The sequence below is a fragment of the Bubalus bubalis genome, chromosome 23 (genome assembly GCF_019923935.1).
Source record: "Bubalus bubalis isolate 160015118507 breed Murrah chromosome 23, NDDB_SH_1, whole genome shotgun sequence".
NCBI lineage: Eukaryota > Metazoa > Chordata > Mammalia > Artiodactyla > Bovidae > Bubalus > Bubalus bubalis.
The window spans coordinates 45649684-45667862 of NC_059179.1; the positions used below are offsets into that span (position 1 = coordinate 45649684).

At 44.0% G+C, this 18179-nt stretch overlaps 1 protein-coding gene and 1 pseudogene across 4 annotated transcripts in view; both read right to left on the reverse strand.

Annotated features, from left to right (window-relative positions):
- Positions 1-18179, reverse strand: part of ADAM12 (ADAM metallopeptidase domain 12) — a 392390-nt gene that overhangs the window by 82750 nt on the left and 291461 nt on the right. For 3 of the 4 annotated variants that reach the window (XM_044935396.2, XM_044935395.2, XR_006548097.2), the window contains exons 9-12: positions 13757-13926; positions 10945-10980; positions 9435-9519; positions 4050-4198 (exon numbers count right to left, since the gene is read on the reverse strand). In XM_044935396.2, the coding sequence (XP_044791331.2) occupies positions 4050-4198; positions 9435-9519; positions 10945-10980; positions 13757-13926 (440 nt within the window). The remainder of the gene's footprint in view (positions 1-4049; positions 4199-9434; positions 9520-10944; positions 10981-13756; positions 13927-18179) is intronic. The other variant, XM_025273894.3, reaches the window with a different exon arrangement.
- Positions 16404-17351, reverse strand: LOC102410615 (annotated as a pseudogene).

Consider the following 18179-nt stretch of genomic DNA (forward strand, 5'->3'; position numbering starts at 1 on the left):
TCTGTTCATGGTTGAAATAATTCCACCATCTATCCAAGTGCATAACCTACTACAGGAACTGAGTCACTGAGTGTTTCAGTCCAGCTGTATCCCGTCATGAGATGGCTCTACGACTCCAACTCTCATCTTAACAGGAAATTTTCCACAAAAAATAAGAGGAGGTTCTGACAGTAATTTCTGAATACTAACCCTGCCTTTTTTCCTACTCTCGGAAGTGACATTTGCTCTTACACTAAATATTCTTTCCCCAAAGTGCTCACATTATTCAAATTATTTTTCTTACTCCCATAAATGTGGCATACTTAGCTCTCAACCCCTTAAGGCCAAATGCTCCAAGAAGCTCATTAATGGATGGACTCAACTGAGTTCAAACTCCCACTCCAATCCCCAGATTTTGCTTTTGCCAAAGAGTGATTTCCAAGACAGGTCTTAGTGTTAACTATCCAAAGACATAAAACACACACTCTCACACACACTCAAAGACCTGTAGTAATTAATGATATGACCCCGTAAGGATACCCCTCCAACTATTTCTGCAACAGGCAACTGAAGTCATGACACCCATGTTTAAAAGAGCTCTCCTCCACCCTCCGTTTCCAGGCCTTTGGGTCCCATTCGTCAATGATGGCAGTTGGTGAAATTTCAGAGTTAGAATTCTGGAATGTTTTGATAAGGAATAAACAAGGGGTATTAAGGAATGCATTTCTTTCCTTTAAACCATCTGCAACACTTGTTTCTTTTTGATTCTGGGAGAGTTTCATATCATGAAAGCTGTCCCTGATTCATCTCTTTGCAAGTCACCTTTGGGGCTGAGACTTAAATCACATTTTTAACATTTGCTACTCATGTCTGAATCAGCAGTGGGGAGGAAGTCGGGAGGAAGGTTTGGACATGGGCCAGCTGAAAATGAGCCATTCACACAGAAACCATGGGCGCTCACACGGCACTAGAATTGCTTTCCAGCAACTATGAGCAGGAATCCTGGGGAAAAAAAGGAGTCTTTAACTCTTCAATGGTTCCATGGTTCCTGTGAGCTAAACAATAATAATAATAACACTGTCTATTTGTGGAGTGATTTGTAATTTACAAAGACATATGATCTCATTTAATCCACTCTCTCACTCTCATGGGGACCCTATGAGGTAAGAGAATGACCATGTTGAGATAATGCTGGAGATTAAAAGCAGCCTGGAAATTCTACAATGGGTGATGGATGACTGAGGTGGCCGGAACGCTCGACCTCCCCCTTACTGTGGGCTTTTGTGATTAATTCACCCACTTGCTTAGGAAGTTTCTCACCATCTGAGAAAATTAAAAACACCACTCTCTGGACAGGAATGTGGGATCACAAATGAGAACCAAATAGAAAAGATTTACACAAAAGCACAAGCTCAGCAAAAGAGGAAACTTAGAAATCGCTAATAAGGTATAAATCAAGGAAAGGCTATTAGCAAACCCCTGGTAAGAAAAAAAAAAGCTTTTAAAGTGATTTGCTGAGCTCTTAACAATACCATTTCTACCTATGATTTTCAAATATCTCCTGGGTAATTTGGCTTGAATCCTTAAACACCGTCATGAAGACGTTCCAAGCTGAAGGGATTTACACAAAATTACAGAGGGTACCAGAAAGCAGTGCCTTGCCATTATACCTCCAGAATTGTGTGAATTTCAGAGCTGGAGGGGCTTGCTCATCTGTGCATTCCCCACAACAACAAACCTGGGTCAGAGTATTTGTTTAATGTGTGAACAAGCAAGCAAAAGAACGGTGGATGGATGGATGGAACGATGTACACAATGAACGGATGGATGGATGGATGGATGACCAGATGGATGTACAGGAAGATGGAACAAACGATGAATAGATTGACGGAGGAAGGAGTGGAAGAAGGATAAAGACTAACTCACTCATTTTCCTGATGAAAACGTAAGAGCCAGTGGGGTTACTAATTTGTCTGTTTTGCCAAAAACAGCTGGTATCAGAATTGAGGCTCTCAGGTCTCTTAAAATCCCAGTCTAGTGTTCCCAGTTTAGACTCTCTTATCTTCTACTGGCCTTTTTAAATCAAGAGTTCTGAATCATTAACAATATTAACAACACAATCTTCTTTAGTCTTGAGAGCTGCTTTTGGAGGCAATATAGGCTGGTGTATTTGTGCCTACTTGATGATCAGGGATATTAAGCACAGAGTGAATTTCCTGTGGCCACTTTGAGCTCATCAAGAATGAGAAAGCATGAAAACCATTCAATTTCACATCAGCTTTCTGCCAATCTCATCCTCAGAGATTCACACAGTGAGCTGCCCGTGACGCTGGACCCTATCTGGGCTGGTGGAATACTGGAGACAGAAGATAGCCACAGCCCCTGGCCCAGCCTCACCCCCAAGAAGATATTCTTTGCTCCAAATACCCAACAAACAGTTATTCTGCCCCTGCCCAGGGAGTTTCAATGGCATGGGGCACATTATTTCTTGGAGTAAACTGCCCTTCTTTGAGGATGTTCCCTTGGTTGAAATCTAGAGTTTTGCAGCATTTCACTTCCTGTTGGTATTGGACCTAAGATATTGGGTTGGCCAAAAATTTCATTTGGGTTTTTCTGTAAGATGTTATGGAAAAATCCAGATGAATTTTTTGGCCAACCCAGTACTTTCACTTCCGGCTCAGGTTCATGGCTTCTGCCACCTCAGACTCAGATAGCAAGTTCTTCTACGAGGTCTTGGTGAGTCCCTTGAATTGTGCTTAAGACAGAACCTTAAGCAAAAATGATGCCTATCTGTGCTGATGGTGGTGATGCATGATGGACAGGAGATGCAGGGCCTTGCTGGGATGAGATGGCTCAGGGACCAGCTCCGGTGAAAGGACAATGCCCACCACGCGAGCCTGCAGTCCAGCCTCACAAGCCATTCAAGAGGAGGCCCATGAGGCTATCAGTTGCAAAAGCGTTACCACATTCTGTAACAGTCCATCCCTCTGCTGGGACTTCTAATTCTCTTTAAGCAGGTGCCCCCTGCACATCACGACCTCACGAAGGCCAGCCCTTAGGATGCCCATCGGCACCTGCTTCTTGCTGCCAGTGCTTCTTTTGGCAAACCCAGGGAGCAGGCTTGGCCTAGGAAGTGCCATGAAGATAAGCACTGGGAAGGTCTCAGGGTATAAAAAAGAAGCTGGCATCAACACAAGGGCATGTTTTCCTTCACTGATGAAAATCTAGGGGGATGGTGTGGGGAGGGAGGAGGGAGGAGGGTTCAGGATGGGGAACACATGTATACCTGTGGCGGATTTATTTTGATATTTGGCAAAACTAATACAATTATGTAAAATTTAAAAATAAAATAAAAAAAAAATTAAAAAAAAAAGAAAAAGAAAATCTTCCTACTTTAGCACAACATCTAGTTTGGGAGGGACCCTTAGAGGCGTAGGAATGCATTGGAATCTGGAATCATTCCAAGCTGCATCTATTTCCACCTCCTCTGAATGCTCCAATAATTAAACTGTCTTCCTTTTTTTTTCCCTGGGTGAATCAAATGTAGAATTTCAGAAAACCATGAAGCAAGGAAGAATGACATAACTTACCGAGGAGGGAAAGTCACTGAAGATTTGAGAAGGGGATGTGGTATCAGCAGTAGGGACCTTACAAGTCCCCAAGCTAATGACACTTAGATCCTCCACCCTAGGGCCAATCCAGAGAGAAGACACATATCCCCACCTGGCACCCATCTGATCGTGCCCCCTTTGCCTGGTGGCTTTACCAGGCCCAGAAGGAGCTGTAGGCACAAATCAAAACCATGTGCGGGGGATTCTAGGATTATTTGCGATCTCTAAACAAAGGCCATATCCGGGCCCACCACTTCTCAGCAAAGATCTCAGGCCACATGCCCTATGCTCTGCAATCCGGGTGCTTCTCTCCAAGGAGTCCAGTTCATGGACTTTCTTTCTGGAAGCTTCCACAAGTGCTCTGGCCAGAAAACCAGGGAGCTCTTTGCCCAGCTGTTTCCTGATATGCGTCCCCGGCCGCAGCCCGGCTCCGGGAGCAGCTGAAGCAAGAGTACTTGCCCGGTTGAAGGGTTCATGATGCAGCCTCCTTTGTCGGCGGCCGTCTTGCAGCTGCAGCCTCTCTCCAGGGTGTCATGGTTCATCCCAAAATTGTGGCCCAGCTCGTGTGCCAGGGTCACGGCCGCACCCAGGGGGCTGTCTGAATGGTCCTCAAAGAAAACACAAGGGCACAATGTATAGGTCACAGCCTTTAGACCTCTTTCCCAGTACCCCCTTCCCTCCCAGCTCTGCCCCCCAGACATTTATCTGTCATGAACACTTGATGGAATCCAATCTCCTATAAGGAATCAAGATGTGCTGTGTTGTGCTCAGACATGTCCCGACTCTTTGTGACTCCATGGACTGTAGCCCACTAGGCTCCCCTGTCCACGGGATTCTCCAGGCAAGAGCACTGGAGTGGGTTGCCAGGCCCTCCTCCAGGGGATCTTCCTGACCCAGGGATCGAACTCACATCTCTTGGGTCTCCTGCACTGGCAGGTGGGTTCTTTACCACTAGTGCCACCTGGGAAGCCCAAGGATAGAGCCCCATTATCCTTTAGCCCCATTAGACTTAAAGTTTTGACCGATTTTATTAAACTAGTTTGGGGCCCCCTCTGCTGAAGAATGCATTCCTCATGAATACACATAGGATTCCTCGTGTCTTTACATGAAATAATCAAGACAATCATTTCCCTTCAGCATCCTACAATGTCTCACAAGACACAATTCTACTGAATGAGGCAAAAAGTTGTCCTGCCTCATAGGAAGAGGCGGTCCTTCCCAGGTGGCTCAAGTGGTAAAGAATCCGCCTGCCGATGCAGGAGACGCAGGAGATACAGGTTTGATCCCTGGGTCGGCAAGATCTCCAGGAGGAGAAAATGACAACCCACTCCAGTATTCTAGCCTGGGAAGTCCCATGGAAAGAGAATCTGGTGGGCTACAGTCCATGTGGTCGCAAGTGTTGGGCATGACTTAGCAACTTTACAACAATATGAACAGGCAGCTCATTTCTTCATGGGTAATATAAGTACTATTTTATCCTTGATTGAGAAGATGCTGATAGAAAGTCAGGAGAAGAAGCATACTTAGTACAGTCTAAATAAGATCTGAGCAATCCCCCTTTTTTTTTTTTGACAGTTGAACCATGCTTGCTAATATTGTTTTATGCATTATACATAGCTTGCTCTCAGTACACATCTTTCTTGCTTAATGTCTCTCATCGACTTGTTTTCCCTCTCATTTGAGTCAGCAGCCATGATACCCAAGGAGTCTTCATCCTGTTAGCAGATGCATTATCTGGTTGGCCATCAAAAGATTTGAGCAGAGCAACAGTTGGGAACCGGCAGGGCTGCTAGTGTTGGACGGTCTCCTGGGGGGTGTGGGTCGGCAGTGGCTCGCTGTGGGGGTGGGGGCACTGGCAGGACTGTTAGTCCCAGAAGGTGCCCCCTGGCCCCGGTTCTCCAGGGTCTGAGAAATTCTCACTGGGTATGCCTCTTGCTGTCTACTTGGTAGAGAAGGATACTTGGAAATTGTATAATAGTTTACCATAAAAGCAAACTACATTGAATAAAGTGTCTGAAGACTCACTGAATTAAGATTGCAACTTGCCTGCTCTCGTTTTGTCAGGAGGCATCCTGATTCTCTGACTCTTGCTGCTGGAGTTCACTCAACCTTTTGCTTGGTTTTGGAAGGTGGGTTTTCCATCCAGCAAGAGCTGCTTGGCCACCCCCAACTTAGTGGAGTGCATGCATGGCTTGGCTAAAGAGATATTAGAAATTAATTTTTAAAGTATCACTACTCAACTTTTATTTATTTATTTTAGAGGATTTTATTTTATTTTATTTTATTTTTAAACCTGAAACACTGTATTAGTTTTGCCAAACATCAAAACTACTCAACTTTTAATCAGTGACTATGATCTGCAGAAACGGTGCCCATGACTGGTGTTTCTGCAAATGCCTGCATGTTACTGAGTATTGAAGGCAACTTTCTGAATCCTGCTTTGTGTTGCAAGAGGTAACATGGGAGGTTTCCAGGAAACAGTGATACTGTACTTTAGAGTAGAGGTTTTCAACCTTTTGGCACCAGGAACCAGTTCTGTGGAAGACAATTTTTCCACAAATGGGAGTGAAGGTGGGGATGGTTTTGATATGATTCAAATGTATTGCATTTATTGTGTTCAGTTCAGTTCAGTCACTCAGTCGTGTCCGACTCTTTGTGACCCCATGAATTGCAGCACGCCAGGCGTCCCTGTCCATCACCAACTCCCAAAGTTTACCCAAACTCATGTCCATCGAGTCGGTGATGCCATCCAGCCATCTCATCTTCTGTTGTCCCCTTCTCCTCCTGCCCCCAATCCCTCCCAGCATCAGGGTCTTTTCCAATGAGTCAACGCTTCACATGAGGTGGCCAAAGTATTGGAGTTTCAGCTTCAGCATCAGTCCTTCCAATGAACACCCAGGACTGATCTCCTTTAGAATGGACTGGTTGGATCTCCTTGCAGTCCAAGGGACTCTCAAGAGTCTTCTCCAACACCTAATTCAAAAGCATCAATTCTTCAGCACTCAGCTTTCTTCACAGTCCAACTCTCACATCCATACATGACCACTGGAAAAACCATAGCCTTATTTGTTTCTATTAATATGATATCAGCTTCACCTCAGATCATCAGGCATGAGATCCCAGAGGTTGGAGACCCCTGCTTTAGAGAACATGCTATTCCTGATACAGAAAGTCTTTGTGGGGCCTCTTGCTAGAGGTCGGCTCATATAGGGTTGTATAGGTTTTGGTAGTTACAGCTGTAGCTGCCTTTCTCAGTAGCCCTCAGTCTAAGAAAAGGTGGCATGTCAAACCAAGTTATTCTTAGAATAGATGAAATTCCTAATAAATTACTTTGTTTAGATTTTACAGTTTCCTGTTGTAGGAAGCTTCACAAATGTTTCAGGAAATCAATTTTATTCAATCTGAAAATGCTCAATTTAGCATGCTTTGGTACAAAATTCTAGGAATTCATCTTTAAAAACAAAAAGACTCCTCATCAAATTCTTTTGTATCACTGAATACTGTGGTTTTTTTTGAACTGCCTAATTGTTTCGCATTCTTCCACATATATGTGATTATAAGCAGAATGTCTCTTAAGAGACCCTGATACATGGTTTACATTTCTAATAAGACAAAAACCTGTTTCTTTATTACTGGCAGTATCTCCAAACCAAGACTATTTTAGTCCAGTTAGATACAAAGGCGTGGATTGAGGTAGCTGAAATGAAAGATTTGCTCAATCTCAGAAAAGTGGAGAGACAGTACAGAACTCAGATCTGCAATGCAATCAGGATTCCTGCTTCCTTGTGACAGGATTTCCTTCCTCTTGGATTTGTGGGTCCTTGAAAGAGGCATGGTTGCAAGTAACACTCATGAATTTAACTTCAGAGACACAGTGGGAGACAGTCTGGAGGTTTTAGATCTGGTCAAGATATTGCTTTTGTTGACATCAAGAATTTTAAAGAAACCAAAGGAGCTGTGGACTTCCAGCCGACATGGTGCTTCTCGTCACTTGAAGCAAATAAGGGACGTGCCAAGGATGGACTTCACTGCTGGCTGGCTTGTCAAACACACTCCTTGTTAATTAATTTTGGCCTTGACTTGATTTCTGATGCAGTATATTTATCTGCTTCTATTTCCCACATTCATTTTCATCTGTTTTAAATAGTCTTCCCTGTCTGCTTTCAAAGAAGGAATCTTGATCAAATGCTTGTGTGTAAATGGAATAAAGGATGTGAACTTTAAAAAGCCTCTTTATGTGATCAGATCGGTCATAAGAACGTTTAAACACACCACAGCTGCAGACCTGCCATGCTTATAAGGAATTCAGTTTCAGCCCTAAAAACTATTTATGCCAAATTTTAAGTGGCAAAGTCAGTAGCGACTGACCATGGAACCATGAAAGAGAAAATGATTCCCTCTTAAAACTTTACAGGCTACTCTGTTAAAAATACAGTTGGGATCTGACTTGAAGTGAATCTGGCACCAACAAAAAACAAACTTTCCAGGGACCTCCAGGTTCAAAGAAAACCAGAGGGCGGACCGTTTAAGCCAGAAGTCCACTGGGAGGGGCAACCCCTCCGTAGAGCCTCCCCAGCCTACACTTCGGCACGTGTTTATGTTAATTATCCACACCACCCAGAGAAGAGGAAAATGTTCCATGCAGATATTCACTAAGAAGATTAGGGTGGGCAGAACGTGAAGAGCAAATAGAAGTCAGCAGAATATTCCTCCTTCAGCCCTTTAATACAATCGAATATTCACAAATGTTCTGTTTGAAAACTGTGGAGGGATTCATGGTTTCTTGGAAGGGCAAGGCTCTGTTTGTTTAACAAGTGGGGTGGGATGGTCTCGGAGGACACTCCCCGTCTGAGGGTTGGTGCAAAGGGGACACCACAATGTTCCATCAGGGACTGAAACCACAGGGGATGAGAGTCTTCCCTTTAGTTACCCGACAAAGGGGAGCCCATCAAAGTTATCTCCCTGTTACGTTTGGAAAGAACAAGTCCCATATAGTCTCCCCATTTTATTTCCTTTTACAAACATATATAGCTCTTAAATGACAAAGTGATCCTTGTAAAGCAATAAACCTAGGTCTCTGCCTTCCAAGAATAAGGTTAGTATAAAGACAAATTAGACCCTGGCGAGGAGGTATGTCAAGCATTTGCAGTGGTAAACAGTTAAAAACCTCAAACTGTTGGCTATTGGGTCTGGAGGCAGAATCATCAGAAAACCATTCTAACGGTAATATCTGGTGAGACCACAGTCCATCTCAGAAGTTAAGCGATGAGGGCAACCCCAGCGCCCTCCCTGGCTCATCCCAGCGCTGGGAGGATTTCTTGGTTGGAGGCGGTTGGACCAAAATCCCACTTGAAACTTTTCCTCCATAAAAGGTGTAGATTGGCTTCCACTGAACTATTTTTACACACTCACCTTTCCTATGTGCATCTTGGTGTGTTTTTTAAAACAGTCCCTAGAATACTGTTGGGTAGGGAAGATCATAAGCAGAAATAGGGTAGAAATATATCTAAGCAGACTCCTTGGAAAAGACCCTGATGCTGTGAAAGAATGAAAGCAAAAGGAGAAGAGGGCAGCAGAGGATGAGATGGTTAGATAGCATCATCGACTCAACGGACAGGAACTTGAGCAAACTCCAGGAGATGGTGAAGGACAGGGAAGCCTGGCATGCTGCAGTCCACGGGGTCACGAAGAATCAGACATGACTTAGCAACTGAATAGCAATGATATCCAAGGAGCGTTAAAGAAAAAGGATCTAATTTTACAAAGTCTGATAAGTTTCCTGAAAAATCATCAAGAGAATTGGGTCTGGACGTTGCTGTCGACTTCTCCATGCCCCTGGCTTACCATGACGATTCCCCCGGACTGTTCTGCTGTGCACATACTCATGATGGGTGCCATGCCGATGGTGGTCCCTTGGAAATAAACTCCACTAGGAATAAAAGAAAGGACTCTCTTAAATCAATATAGAGAAGGTTTCTAACATTTGAAATTCTGTTGGACATTCCTGCATTCCAAAAGCAGAAACACTGCAAAATCGTATGTAAAGATTCAAACTAACACAACGTTTGAAATCAACTATATTCCAATTTAAAAAAGATGGAAATAGTTGCATGAGAGTACGTTTGTAGGTGCTTTTTATCGTTGGTTTTTCTAAAAATGTGTGTTCCAATTGCATCATCATCCCATACTCCTTTAAGATTTCTCTTTTCAAGATGGGGCAACAACCAGTCATGACTTGTATATTTATAACTTGTAATCTGTCTGTCTCCTAGTGAACTGGGGGCAGGGTGCCCCTTTTAAACAGTATCTGCTGATGCTAGGGCTGAAAAGAGTCACGGAGAGAGAGAGAGAATCACTATTAACAAACGAAATGCTTTACTTGAGTCTCTGCTGCTGTTGCTTTCCTGGGTAACGTGACTGGGTTACAATTAGGCCAGAAACCCAAACTTTTCCAAAATGTCCTGCTAATATGGCTTGCAAAAATAAAAACAGCAGAAAAATGATTGACCCTTGGGAGTGAGTGCTGAAGCACCCACAAAGCCTTAGCACCTAGGAGGAAGCTTCTGGAAGGAGACTTCATGGCTTTGGAGAAGGTTTTCCCCACATGGAACCTTAGTCAATAAGTAATGACATCAAGGCCTGTTTAATGCAATGCTATTGATTCTAACTTAGTGCATTAAAAACTAAAAATTGAATAGTTGAGGTTTGGAAGCAACATAAACATCCATTGGCAGAGGAATGGATAGAGAAGATGTGGTACATGTACACAATAGGATATTACTCAGCCACTGAAAAGAATGAAGTAATGCCATCTGCAGCAACATGATGGGCCTAGAGATTGTCATGCTGAGTGAAGTAAGTCAGAGGAGGAACATGGTATGACATCCCTTACATGTGAAATCTAATAACAAATGATACAGATGAATTTGCTTACAAACCAGAAAGAGACCCACAGACTTAGAGAAAAAACTTATGGTCCTGGAGGGAAGGAAGGGGTCTCGGGATAGTTAGGGAGTTTGGGATGGATATGTACCCACTGCTATATTTAAAATGGGTCACCAACAAGGAATTACTGTATAGCACATGGAACTCTGTTCAATGTTATGTGGCAGCCTGGATGGGAGCAGAGTTTGGGGGAGAATGGATACATGTGTATGTATGGCTGAGTCCCTTGGCTGTTCACACCATTGTTAACTGGCTATCCCCCAACTCAAAATAAAAAGTTAAAAAATAAAATTATTGCTTGTTTACCTGAAATTCAAATTCAATAGAATATCCTGTATTTTATCCGGGAACCCTAACATAACAATGTTCCCTGTTTAATAAAGATACGCCCCACCACAATCCTCCATACCTTCTTTCTGTCTCCCGCCCCATTTTCTGCTTCATTCTGCCCCATTCCAGAAAAAAAAAAAAAATCAAACATTGTATTTGCTGAATCTCCTTTAAGCGAAACAAATAAATGGCCATGTTTTCTTGGCCATGTACACATACAGATACTACACACATTATTTGAAAAGTCATACGTTTTGGCAGTGCTCAATTGGACCAAAAGGATAAGTATAGGCAAAATAAAACTTCATCTACGTATGTATGTATCCAGTCATTCATCCAGCCAGCCAGCCAGCCTATTACACTCCTGTGTACAGCCGTAGGGACTGCAGCTTTATATTTACATTTATATAGACCATTTTAACAGATACAATTAAACATATATATAAATAGTAAAGTTATATAAGAGGCTAATTTATTTCCAGATGTTCCAATTGGACAGGCTCCATTTGGGGGAAGAAATCAAAACAAAACACTCTGACTCTACTTTGAGTAGTTCGGGATTAATCAATGCATAAAATATGAGGCGACCGCAAATATCCAGGGGTGGAGGAAAAAAAAAAACAACCCTGAGAAATGGCCAAAGTCAATTATTGGGGAATGCCAACAACCTCAGTTCAGATGAAGGCCTTTTCTAAAGTGAGCATATGGTAGGGCTGCTTTTCAACTTCCTATAAATGTTCAGTAAACTAGATCCAATGTGTGTGACAGGAAAGTGTCTCTGACCCCAAAGCTTTCAATTCAGTGATATGAGCTACATGAGAACAGAGTCTTGGCGTAAACTGGGACTTCCCTGGTGGTCTAGTGGCTGAGACTCCGTGGTCCCAAGGCAGGGCCTCAGGTCTGGTCCCTGGTGAGGGAACTAGATCCTGCATGCCTAAGACCCAGCACCAGCAAACAAATAAGTACATACTTAAAAAAATAATGGTATCAGTTGTTTAAAAATTTTAATAAAAAGTTCTTCTTTTTAGGAAAAAAATCTACTCCATGCAATCTTAGATTGTGATGTTTTTTGTTTGATATAAAGGAGTCTGTAATATGTTACCAATGTACTATGTTATAGGCATGCTTTTCCTTATTTCCTCCTCTTCATGGTACTTATCATGCTCTGAAATATCCTTGTTTATTATTATCTCCTCCCAGGAGGGGCTTCCCTGGTGGCTCAAATGATAAAGAATCCGCCTGCAATGCAGAAGACCTGAGTTCGATCCCTGGGTCAGGAAGATGCCCTGGAGAAGGGAATGGAAATCCACTACAGGATTCTTGCCCGGAGAATTGCATGGACAGAGGAGCCTAGTGGGCTACAGCCCATTGTGTCACAAAGAGCTGGACACTACTGAGTGACTAACACTTTCACTTTTCCCTGTAGACTGGAGATTCCCAAGAACAGGGAGGTTTACTGTGTACATCACTGTTATGTTTGAAGCCCCGAAAAGACGTTTTGTTACTAATTTGTGCTCAACACACATTGGTTAAACAATAGAACACAAGGTTTATCTTCGACACTGCTGGTATTCTGTGATCTAGAAAACCAAGAGAAACAACAAAACAGGAGGAATAAAAGTGTTCTTTCTTCAGGCAGCCGACAGGATCACTCTAATGTGCTGTCTTCAGATCTCGCATAAATATTTTTCACTAATAATGGCAGAAAATGAGCTTTTTTAAAAATATACTACTCAGGACAACTTTATGTCAAGACTAAGCCTAGAGGGAGAGAGAAATTGGGAGTTTGGGGTTGACATATAATAAATTCACCACTGGATTTATTATAAAATAGATAACCAACAAGGACTCTGCTCTATACTCTGTAATAACCTAAATGGGAAAAGAATTTGAAATGGAACAGATACATGTATATCTATCACTCTTGCCTGGAAATCCCATGGATGGAGGAGCCTGGTAGGCTATAGTCCATAGGGTTGCAACGAGTCAGACATGACTGAGCGACTTCTCTTTCTTTCTCTTTCTCTTATCTATAACTGAATTACTTTGCTGTACAGTTGAAACTAATACAACATTGTTAATCAACTATGCTCCAATATAAAATAAAAAATAAAAAAGCAAAGAAATGAAAAGACCAATAATGAAGTAAATAACAATATGAGAGAAAGACATTAAAAAAGAAAAGTATTTATGAATATCAAAGTGTTGGTGGTGGTTTAGTAGCTAAGTGGTGTCCCACTCTTTCGACTCCATAGACTGTAGCCTTCCAGGATCCTCTGTTCATGGGATTCTCCAGGCAAGAATACCAGACTGGGTTGCCATTTCCTTCTCCATGGGATCCAGACCCAGGGATCAAACCCGGGTCTTCTGCACTGCAGGCAGATTCTTTACCGACTGAGCTGTGAGGGAAGCCCCTAGTTTTATATATATAGTTTTATATATATATATAAAACTTGTGACTTCCTCGGTGGTCCAGTGGTTAAGACTCTGCATACTTCCACTGCAGAGTAAGCAGGTTCGATCCCTGGTCGGGGAACTAAGATGCTATATGCCCTGTGGTGTGCATTCCCTCACCCACCCACAAAAAAGACAAAGCCTAGAAAAAGTTGCATAGAGTAAATGACCAGGTATTAGAAGGAAATAAGACATCTGCTTGAGGGATACGTTTCCCAGGGTATGCAAAGAAAGACATTTTCAGCAGCCCCCAATTTCAACTGAGAGGCCTCCCTCCAGTCAGTGGGGGCTGAGAAGCCCCCTTTGGGCCTGGTCCAGTGAGTGTGTTCTGAAGAACAGGTGCAGCTTCACTGCCTGTCAGGGGAGGCTAAGAGGAGGGCAGGTGTGCTGGGGGCACTCTTTGATCTTTAGCAAAGGAGAGACAGCAGACACCTTACCTGATGAGCTGTGCGTTGTCATGGGATTTGCGAGGCAGAAGCTTCATCTTTCTCCAGTCTAGAAACTCATGCAGGCTCGTGAATGGGTCCTGACTTATGGAGCATTTGTCAATGTCATTCCACACCTCCACGCCCACCAACACGATTCGAATGTTCAGTGGTCGGTAAAACTGAGGGCGACAGAAGACAGGTATCCCTGGGGGTCACTTTAACGAGAACTTGCAATGCCATGTAGAACAGACGTGCAATTTCTGAACCTCATTGATGTGATATGAAAAATCTCTCTGTGCTCCCTTGTTCCCATGGCATTAGAGTTGAAGGAATATTTTCAGTGACTAATGCAAAGTGATGTGCTAACTGGGTTCTCAAATAGGGTGGACTAATTAGATGTTAGAGTTAACCGGCCTTTTTAATGTCTCCGATGTGGCACAGTAGTAAAAAACCTGCCTGCCACTGCGGGAGACACAAGAGACTTGATTTTGATCCCTGGGTCGGGAAGATCCCCTGGAGAAGGAAATGGCAACCCACTCCAGTATTCTTGCCTGGGAAATCCCATGGACAGAGGAGTCTGGTGGGCTACAGTCCATGGGGTCGCAAAGAGTTGGACACAACTGAGCATGCACACATTAATTGTAGGGAAGCATAGATTTCAACTGATTCATTGGTGATTAGAAATGGGTGCATAGATGTGTGTTATCACTAATGTAATGTAGTTACATTACAGCTAAAGATTGCTAGCTCGTATCTACTGCAAGAAAAACAATAAGTGAGTTAGGATCGTTCAGACACTCTGCCAAGTGCAGTAATTTGTTCCTTTTAAGCAAAATGTTCTACCTATGAGTTACAGAAAATGAATCTGTATTGTTCTCAGCAAAGACTCAGACTTGGCCGACGCTATCATATTTTGTCACCTGTAAATGACCTAGTAGGTTTTAATTAAATGAACAGATCAATATCTTTCAGGATGATAAAGGCAGACACAGAATTCTTCATCAGGAACTTTGAGGACCATTTTTTCCCACAGGTCAGACTATAGTTCACCAATGCCATCATGGGAAAGATCTGGTAAAGGAAATTCCTCATTCCTTCTGGCACACAAATCACATCTTCTTGCTTTTCCATCCCCCATCTTTCTGTGTCCTTACTTCAACCTACAGCCCGTTCTCCACAAACAGGTCATCTTGGGTCAGAAGCAGGCAGAGCAACTATTTCAATGGCTAAGGGAGAGTTTTGAGCCAGATTAGAGGTCAGAGTGGGGCCTTCCCAGGTGGCGCAGGGGTAAAGAATCCACCTGCCAATTCAGGAGACACAAGAGATGCAGGTTAAATCCCTGGGCCAGGAAGATCCCCTGGAGGAGGAAATGTCAACCCACTCTGGTACTCTTTTTTTTTTTAAATGAAAACACTGAAACTTTAATTGGATCAGAATCATACCTGTCAAGAACCTGGGCAGTATACTCTTCTTTATAGCACCAGTTCCTTCTGAGGGGTATTTTCCAAGCCATCTAAGTGTTCCAGCTATCCCCGACTGGCTACAGAGATGTTCCAAGCATGGTCACACCAGCATCAGTATCCACGCACACTCAGATTTCTGGTTTCCTGCCACTTTTCCTCAGTTCAGTTCAGCTCAGTAGCTCAGATGTGCCCGACTTTTTGAGACCCCATGAACTGCAGCATGCCAGGCCTCCCTGTCCATCACCAACTCCCAGAGTTCACTCAAACTCACGTCCATTGAGTCGGTGATGCCATCCAGCCATCTCATCCTCTGTTGTCCCCTTCTCCTCCTGCCCTCAATCCCTCCCAGCATTAGGGTCTTTTCCAATGAGTCAACTCTTCACATGAGGTGGCCAAAGTATTGGAGTTTCAGCTTCAGCATCAGTCCTTCCAATGAACACCCAGGACTGATCTCCTTTAGAATGGACTGGTTGGATCTCCTTGCAGTCCAAGGGACTCTCAAGAGTCTTCTCCAACACCACAGTTCAAAAGCATAAATTCTTCGGCGCTCAGCTTTCTTTATAGTCCAACTCTCACATCCATACATGACCACTGGAAAAACCATAGCCTTGACTAGACGGACCTTTGTTGGCAAAATAATGTCTCTGCTTTTTAATATGTTATCTGCTGCTGCTAAGTCACTTCAGTCGTGTCCGACTCTGTGTGACCCCATAGACGGCAGCCCACAAGGCTCCTCTGTCCCTGGGATTCTCCAGGCAAGAATACTGGAGTGGGTTGCCATTTCCTTCTCCAATGCATGAAAGTGAAAAGTGAAAGTGAAGTCACTCAGTTGTGCCTGACTCTTAGCAACCCCATGGACTGCAGCCCACCAGGCTCCTCCATCCATGGGATTTTCCAGGCAAGAGTACTGGAGTTGGGGTGCCATTGCCTTCTCCAAATATGTTATCTAGGTTGGTCATAACTTTCCTTCCAAGGAGTAAGCATCTTTTAATTTCATGGCTGCAATCACCATCTGCAGTGATTTTGGAGCCTAAAAAAAATAAAGTCTGACACTGTTTCCACTGTTTCCCCATCTATTTCCCATGAAGTGATGGGACCAGATGCCATGATCTTCATTTTCTGAATGTTGAGTTTTAAGCCAACTTTTTCACTCTCCTCTTTCACTTTCATCAAGAAAGTGAAAGTTTTAGTTCCTCTTCACTTTCTGCCATAAGAGTGGTGTCATCTGCGTATCTGAGGTTATTGATATTTCTCCCGGCAGTCTTAATTCCAGCTTGTGCTTCTTTCAGCCCAGCATTTCTCATGCCACTTTTCCTACCACTCCCTTGTATCCCAGGAGGTTTCACAGCCAGAAGGTAACTTACCCCTCCCCACCCTACCATACCCTGGAAAAGCCTGGTTGCCTTCTCAAGCTCCTTCTTCTCCTGCCTTCTTCTGGAAGGCAGTCAAAATGTTGAAGCTCTTCTGGAGTTCTTTCTTTCCATCGCTCGTCTTGTTCTTCTCAAACAGGTTGGTGATCTGGATCATCTCTGATGCTGGGAAATCCTCTCCTTGGTCCACGATCTTTCCTATGATCTTAAGGCACCACTTAGGCTGCTTCCTGTTGGTCTCCTTCACACTGATCGGTTGTCCTGCCCCTGCTTCAAGAGGGACTGGTGGGCTCCGATGAACTCCCCAGCAAAGGTGTCATATGCAGGCAGGCAATCAGGCATTCCTAGGTAGAGCCCATGTCCCTTCAGCCAGCGCTGGATGGCTCCAACCTTAACTGCCCCACTATACAGGATTGGGTTCTCAATGTCCCCATCCCGGAAGAGGTAAGAGGTAGAAGACTGGGTAGTTCCCTTTGTCCAGCTTGTATTGCTCACTTAGCTCCATATTCAGCCCTTCTTACCATAATCTGAGATCCCCACCTCTGCCACCAGGAGATCATCACCGGAAGCTGAGTTTTCAGCCAGACGCTTGAACTCATCCTGCCTCTCACCCTAGGGGGACTGGGTGTCAAACTTCACCAAGACGAACTTGCTTTTAGGAATGACCTTGTAGAAAGTGGGCTTCCCTAATAGCTCAGTTGGTAAAGAACCCACCTGCAATGCTGGAGATTCTGGTTCTACTCCTGGGTCAGGAAGATCTGCTGGAGAAAGGTTAGGTTACCCACTCCAGTGTTCTTGGGCTTCCCTTGTGGCTCAGCTGGTAAAGAATCTGCCTGCAATGCAGGAGACCTGGGTTCGATCCCTGGGTTGGGAAGATCCCCTGGAGAAGGGAAAGGCAACCCACTCCAGTATTCTGGCCTGGAGAATTCCATGGACAGAGGAGCCTGGAGGGCTATAGTCCCTGGGGTCTCAAAGAGTCAGCCCACACAGCAGTCACGGAAAAGGTAAGAACTTCCCATGGTCCACAACTACCTTGCTACTCCTCTGAGCATCACACAGACATAGAGGTGGCTCTGTGCTCGGCGGTCCAGGGGGTCAGGCCATGGGAATCGCCTGGCTGGCTGTACTCCAGGTAGTCAAGGAGAAAGAGGTGGCTGGTGACGGCAGTTGAAGTTAAGCTCCAGATAGGAGCAGGTCCTATTGTCAGTTGCTGGAAGCCTCTGAGCCAATAAGGAACAAAAAACACAGAAGCACCACATCTGATAGTTAAGCCCCATTCCAACGTGCTGAGCTCAAGGGCCATAAACTCCACGAGGCTGAGTGCTGACCCAAGGTTCTGACCCATGAGAGGCAGGCTCATCTTTTCCCTTGCTGATCTTCATCCCTCCTCCCCACCAGTCATCTGGTGAGCATTAGGTTAGCAGAAAAATGTGGCTGAAGCACAAACTACATCACAGAGTATAAACGGATTACAGCGGTCCAACTTGGTTTCAAGCAGATAACAATTATGGGCATTACATTAATAAGTTAATGAGACAATTATACGACCCAAATGCTGCCCAACAGCTTGTTTTTAATCAAGAGTTGCTTGGCTTGTGG